Source organism: Mastomys coucha, unplaced genomic scaffold (genome assembly GCF_008632895.1).
Source record: "Mastomys coucha isolate ucsf_1 unplaced genomic scaffold, UCSF_Mcou_1 pScaffold3, whole genome shotgun sequence".
Classification (NCBI taxonomy): domain Eukaryota; kingdom Metazoa; phylum Chordata; class Mammalia; order Rodentia; family Muridae; genus Mastomys; species Mastomys coucha.
In genome coordinates this window covers 61,022,879-61,030,396 of record NW_022196909.1, presented here as the reverse complement: position 1 = coordinate 61,030,396, position 7,518 = coordinate 61,022,879, and the positions used below count along the sequence as shown (strand labels likewise).

General features: G+C 39.8%; 1 protein-coding gene across 5 annotated transcripts in view; it reads right to left on the bottom strand.

The window, feature by feature from the left end:
* The window catches only part of Znf318 (zinc finger protein 318), a 44,221-nt gene that overhangs the window by 30,348 nt on the left and 6,355 nt on the right, over positions 1 to 7,518 (bottom strand). For all 5 annotated transcript variants that reach the window (XR_004112160.1, XR_004112161.1, XM_031346546.1 and 2 more), the window contains exon 3: positions 219 to 861. Coding sequence is in view for 3 of the 5 variants with exons in the window: in XM_031346546.1 (XP_031202406.1) it covers positions 219 to 861 (643 nt within the window). In the remaining 2 variants the exon portion in view is untranslated. The remainder of the gene's footprint in view (positions 1 to 218; positions 862 to 7,518) is intronic.

The window sequence follows — 7,518 nt, the reverse complement described above, 5'->3', positions numbered from 1 at the left end:
AAAAAAAAAAAAAAAAAAAAAAAAAAAAAAAAAAAAAAAAATCAAGGCAGATACTCTCCAAAATGTATTTAGAAAGTCATCTGGGAACAGAAGCCCTTGTAAATGCACTATGCGCCTACAGTTTATTTTGAGAATCCTAAAAGGGGTTGCTCATTGTTAGGCCTAACAGTGTTATACAGCAATGTTACACAGACTACCAACAGAAATTCAACAGAGACCTGCAAGGAAGGATTCATGTCCACTTCAATCCGTTTCTTCAGAATGGACTTCTTGGGCATCACAGGTACTTCCTCCGGCCGTTGCAAAGAATATCCAGGCTCTGATGTTGTTAGGACACCTGACAAGCCAGGGATGGAACAGCCAGTCTGATCACCATCAACACCCACCAGCTCTTGACTCAAGCTCCTACTTTGTTCCTCTTCTTCCTCTCGCTTTCGCCTGGCAAGGTCCAGTTCTCGAAACTCTGGGTCTAGAAACCTAGGGCTTGGGCTGCTTCTTCGCTGTCGATAGCTTCGAGTCCCAGATGTTAAACCTGAGTGATCCCCTCCTGTGCTGTGTACCTTCTCTGTGTCATCATAACGGGGCCTTTTGGCCTCCCGGCTTCTTTCTTCAGATCGTATGGAATAAGAGGAGCTTTTAAGTTTGTCTCTATTCCGTTCTGTTCCCCTCAACAGTTCATCATGACAACTGCTCTGGGGACTATACTCAGATCGATGCAGAAAAGTTTCTCTTGTTCGGTAGTCCTCATCAAGTTGTCCCAAGAAGGGACTAAGTGGTCCCTCCTCCCGAGAAATGTATCGTTCAAGTCCCCGAGAGCACTGGGAGCTTCGAGTGAAGATAGAATCATCAGTCAGGTCATCCCTGAGGAAAGACACAAGCATCAGTGAATATACTGGACTTGGAGAGAGAAAGGCCAATGATAAGATAATATAATTTAGGAAGTGGACCACAGAATTCTTAAAGCAAAAGTAAATAATTATGAAATCCAAAGACAGATTACACATGGAACATTTTTCTCCCTTTTTCAGGGTCAGGAAATGTCACATCTAGCTTTAGACTCTAATCAAGAGGTGCTACTACTAATACATCTAACAGAATTCTTACACTAATTACTTTTATTAGTCTGAGGACATGGAGGATCACACACACTAGAGTTCAGGAGATACAAAACCATCACAAAGAGGCTAGAAAAATGCTTCGGCAGTTAAGAGTGCATAGTATCTTCTACAAGACCTAAGTTTAGTTCCAGTACCTAAGTTCAATGGCTTACTCCAATTTTAGGAGATTGGACAGCCTCTTTAGATGATGAGGATGCCTCCTGCATTCACACGAACACACTCACACAGAAACATACACAAAAAACTGAAAAATAAAAATAAACCTTAAAAAACCACAAAGAGTCCTAATTGATACTTGACTATCCTATACTTTTAATCCCAGCACCAGGAAGGCAGGTGGATCTTTCTGAGTGCCATGACTACAAATTCAAACACTTGTCTTGGGGAAAAAGAAAAGGACTGGAAAGTTAAAAACACTGGATGTTCTTCTAGAGGACATGGGGACACATGGGTTTGATTCACAGCACCCATATGGTGGTTTACAACCATCTATAACTTCAATTTCAGGGGATCCAATGCCTTCTTCAGGCCTCCTCCTCAGACACCATGCATGCCCGTAGTACACAGACATACACCCATACACATAAATATAAAATTTAAAAATGAAACAATAACAAAAAACCTGACTAGCTAAATCAAACTCTTTGTCAGGACTAGCAGCCCGGCATTACCTGGGAATTTATTAAACACTAATAATTTTAAGCAGACATGATGGTAAACATCTGTAATACTAGTAAGGGTACTGAGTTCAGAGCCAACCTGGGCTCTAGCAACTTTTGAAGACAGATTGGCTAGAGGACATTAGCTCAAAAACAAAACAAGAAATACAGATTCTTAGGCTCTATCCCAGGCCTACTTGACCAGAGTCTGAATTTTAATGAGATTTCTAAGTTATTTGTATGTTCTGTAAAGTTCGAGAAACAACTTTCAACAACAGTGGCTTTTAAGCTTTGTTCCATAGTTTAGGGTTGTTTCTTTTTCTGTTCTTTTTTTAAATATTTATTTATGTATGTATATGAATGCACCGTCATATATATGTGTTGTCAAACACAGCAAGAGGGCATCAGATCCCATTACAGACGGTTGTGAGACACCATGTGGGTGCTAGGAATTGAACGCAGGACCTCTGGAAGACCATCAGCCAGTGCTCTTAACCTCTGAGCCATCTCTCTAGCCCTAGGGTTGTTTCTTAATCTGTTTTGCTTTCCTTAGCCTCCACATCTAACAGGTGAGCACCAATCACTGAGCACATGTATTTCCGGCCCACAGAGATTCTACAAAGCACTTAGGAGCTTCCTGAAGGAAGATGCTAGGAAAGCAAAGACTTCCCACTCAGATGACCAGTCCAACTTCATGTCTACACACTCAAGCCTGACCTATTTCTCCCCAGGGAAAAGTTTCATTATAAGAATAACTAAGAATTGTTTGATCATGTTCCTTCCTGCCTTGCTTAGATAACTATAGGACTCAGAAATAAGTGATGTTCTGGCACACTGTGTATTTTTACTGTTCAGAAATACAAAGGTCTGACCTTTGCAGCATAAAAGTCAAAATTCAGGATGAGGTAGTTTTCCTTCTAGCCCAGAGGCAGATTAAAAAAAAAAAGATTAAGCCACTTGGCAGCACTATAGCCACAGAGCTTTTAAGACCCAAACCACAAGGATTCTGATATAAATTGTAGATGGAAATGAAGGTCCTCTAGGATTTTTTTTTTTCCAGAGCTGAGGCCTAAACCCAGGGCCTTGCGCTTGCTAGCAAGTGCTCTACCAACTGAGCTAAATCCCCAACCCTGGTCCTTTAGGATTTTTTCTTTTGTTTTCCAAGACAGGGTTTCTCTGTGTAGCCCTTGCTGTCAAAGAACTAGGTTTGTAGACCAAGCTAGCCTCAAACTCATAAGAGATCTGCCTGCCTCTGCCTCCCAAGTGGTAGGATTAAATATTGTGTACCACTGCTACCTGAATCCTCTAGGATTTTTTGAAATTGCATTAATTTTTTTTTTTTTTTTTTTGGTTTTTTCGAGACAGGGTTTCTCTGTGTAGCCCTGGCTGTCCTGGATGTGTTTGCGTATGTGTACATATCTGTATGTATTTGGCCCATGTGTTCTGTGGCACATGTGTGGAGGTCAAAGGACAATCTGTGGAAGTTGATTCTCTCTTTCTACTATATGTGTTCTAAGTAGCTCAGGTCTTCAAGCTTACTGGCAAGTGCTTTTACCTGGTCAGCTGTCTTGCTGGCCAGGGATCTTTTAGAATTTTAGAAATCTAATTTCATCTAGAAAGAAAGGAAGAATGGAAAGAAGGCAGGCAGGCAGGCAGGCAGGGAAAAAGAAACCAGGTCATCTCAGAAGTTAGGAAGCTGAGGCAAGATTATCACTGTAAGTCTGAGACCAGACTGGACAGAATGAGTTCCAGGCCAGGCTGGGTTTTAAGGTGGAACCCAGTCTCTATCAAATCTGAGACTGGAGAAATGGCTTAGTGGTTAAGAGCACTGACTGCTCTTCTAGAGGACATGGGTTCAATTTCCAGCAACCACGTAATAGCTCACAACTACCTATAACACCAGTTTTCAGGGGATCTGACATCCTTACACAGACATAAATGAAAGAAAAACATCAATGCACATAAAATAAAAATTAATCATAAAAAATTATAAAAAAATCCAGAAAGAATTACCACCAAGACAAAATTATTAATAATTTTCTTTTCTAATTTTAAAAAGATTTATTTTATTTATTTATGTGGGCTCATGCATTCTATTACACCCAGGAAGCCAGAATTTTGGGTCCTCTGCAGCTGGAGTTATAGGCAGTTGAGAGCTGGAAACTTGCGTCCTCTAAAAGATCAGTGTAGGTTCTTAACTACAATGTTATCTCTCTAGTTGCCCTATGTTATTGTTTCTAATAACTTTGTGTTTCTAAAAATAACCTTTTAGAAATATGAAATATTTTTATGTGCATAGGTTTTTTGTCTTCAAGAATATCTGTGCACCAAATCCAAGCATGGTGCCACGGGAGGCCAGAAGAGGGCATCAGATGCCCTGGAACTAGAGTTACAGATGGTTGTGAGCTGCCATGTAGGTGTTGGGAATCAAACCTGGGTTCTCTAGAAGAAAAGCCAGTGTACTCTCTTTTTTAAATATTTAATTATTTAATGTATATGAGTACACTGTAGTTGTCTTCAGACATACCAGAAGAGGGCATCAGATCCCATTACAGATGGTTGTGAACCCCATGTGGTTGCTGGGAATTGAACTTAGGACCTCTGGGAGAGCAGTCAGTGTTCTTAAATACTGAGCCATCTCTCCAGCGCCCAAGCCAGTGCTCTTAACCAATGACCCATCTCTTTAGCCCCACAGAAATTACTTTTAAAGAGAAATATGGATAATTTTGAGGTTTTAATATATGATGAAACAAACTAAGAATGACCTCTGAAATCAAACACCATTGAAATAAAAATTTTACTCTATCAACTATAGAGACACCTATTTCCAGGGAAATACATTTATGAGTTGACTATCACCAAACCATCAGCCAACAAATCTCATATTAGTGCAGGAGGAAGACCCCATAAACTACATGTATAGGAGCAAGGTCACCTATGTTCTACTACTCACTAGAACTGGGACATATCACCACCAAAAGAAACATTAACTCAAGATCTAATGATAAAAGCCTCAGTGCGGACTCAGAAAGTCCATCAAAAGGGGATATAATAGAAGACACAAGAGAGGTTGGGAAAAAGACACAACCAGAAGTTATCATGTAAATGTAGTCCAGAGTCAAACTGCTTTTGGAAATCCAATCCTTTTTCTTAAGGACGCCCAGGGGTTAAAAGAGAACTGGCTATCATAAGAGAACGTTCCGGAACTAATGAGATGGGTCCATGAACACTGGCTATTTTTTCAGAGGATTTGGGTTTAGTCTCCAGCACCTCTACAGAAGCTCACAACCATCTGAAACTCCAGTTCTAGGGCATCGAAATGGACACTGGACTTGCAAGTGGTACATATGTATATAAACATACAGGTAGACATTAAAGACACATAGAATTTTAAACTAAAAAAAAAAGTGAGTGCCGGGTGGTGGTGGCGCATGCCTTTAATCCCAGCACTTGGGAGGCAGAGGCAGGTGAATTTCTGAGTTTGAGGCCAGCCTGGTCTACAGAGTGAGTTCCAGGACAGCCAGAGCTATATACAGAGAAACCCTGTCTCGAAAAACAAAACAAAAACAAAAACAAAAGTGAGTACTAAAAAGAATCACAATTGCCAGTCAGTTGTGGCACACAGCTTTAATCCCAGCACTATGGAGGCAGAGGCAGGTGGATTTCTGAGTTTAAGGCCAGCCTGGTCTACAAAGTGAGCTCCAGGACAGCCAAAAAAAAAAAAAAAAAAAAAAAAAAAAAAAAAACACAAATACAAACAAGCAAACAAAAAGAATCACAATTGCCTTTAGCCTAGAATAGTTCAGTGACAGACACTCTAAAAGCTTTGACTAAGCTGGGCATGGTGGCACACAACTTTAATCCCAACAATTGGGAGGCAGAGTAGGAGGATTTAAGTGAGTTCTAGGTCAGCCTAGACTACATAATGAGTTCCAAGACAGCCAGGACTAGACACTTGAGATTGTTTCCAAGCAGCAGCCACCGGCAACGCCTTGACTAAGACCAATTGGTTTTGTTTTATATTGGTCTTAGGTTTTTTTGTTTTGTTTTGTTTTGTTTTTTGTTTTGTTTTTTTTTGTTTTTTTGAGACAGGGTTTCTCTTTGTAGCCCTGGCTGTCCTGGAACTCACTTTGTAGACCAGGCTGGCCTTAAACTCAGAAATCCACCTGCCTCTGCCTCCCAAGGACTGGGATTAAAGATATGCACCACCACTGCCCAGCAGTTTTAGTTTTTTGAGACAGGATTTTCCTGTGTAGGTCTGGCTGTCCTAGAACTCACTCTGTAGACCAAGCTGGCTTTGAACTCAAAAGTCTCCTAACTCTGCCTCCCGAGTGCCGTGAGTAAATTGTGAGTTACTACCACCCAGCTGACTCTCATGTGCACATAAAATCATTCAGGAGTGCAAGCTAATAGAAGTTTATGTAAAATCAAGAGGTTCTGCTGGTCAGCAGAGGCACATACCTTATTCCACTCAGGAGCACTTGGAAGGCAAAGGTAGGCAGATAGCTGTAAGTTGAGGCCAGCCTAGTCTACAGATCAAGTTCCAAGACAACCAGGACTACTTGAAAAATAATTAGATGTGACTAATAGGAATATATACTTTACTCTCTATTTTCAAAACTTCTTTTTAATAGCATATATTAGTTGTATAAGGTAACACATTATGACATTTCCTTTATGCATAATGTATTTGATTATATTTTCCCCCATCGCCCTTTTTTATCCCTTTCACCTTTCCTACTGATCCTTTCCTAGTACCAAATACTACTCTAATTTTTGTGTTTACAAATTTTCATTAAAGAAATTAAAAATGTAAGGATAGAGGTATAGCTCAATGACAGAGTGTTTGCCTAACATACAGAAACATTGGGGTTAATTTTGTAGTATCAGGGGATACAACAAAAGTAAAGCAGAATATCTGTCTATAGCAGTGATTCTCAACCTGTAGTTGCAATCCCTTTGGGAGTTGAATGATCCTTTCACAAGGGTCAAAAATCAGTATCTTGCATATCAGATGTTTACATTACAATAACAGTAGCAAAATTACAGTTATGAAGTAGCAACAAAAAGAATTCTATGGTTGGGGGTTACCGCATAAGGAACTGTATTAAAGGGTCACAGCATTAGGAAGGGCGAGAACCACAAAGAAGCTTATATAACAACATTCATAGTAGAATTATGTATAACAACTGAAAAACAACCCAATGATAGTCACCCATTTACTAATAATGAATAAACAGAATTTGGTATATGCGTACAATGAAATATTAGTGGCAATAAAAAGAAATACCATAAAGATGATGAGCCTTAAAATGTGTGAAAACCAGTCACAAAGAATCATACATTATATGAATAGCCAAATTCATAAAATAGAAAGTAACTTAAAGATTACCTAGAACTGACCTAAGGGTAGGGGGAATAAAGGTTAAATGTCTTAAGGATTCCTCCAGACGTAATGAAAGTGTTCTATATTGTACTGTAGTGATAGATACATAACTCTGTGAATATGTGTCTTAGAATTTTTCACTCAACTCCCTCTTTAGAATAAGTTACAGTCCTCTAGAAGGCTAGGAAGGTAAGACCACAATCTTGATAACTTGAGTGTGCTGGCTACTCTTATGTTAACTTGACACAAGCTAGAGTCATGAGAGGAGGGAACCTCAATTAAGAAAATGTCTCGGGGCTGGAGAGATGGCTCAGTGGTTAAGAGCACCGACTGCTCTTCCAAAGGTCCTGAGTTC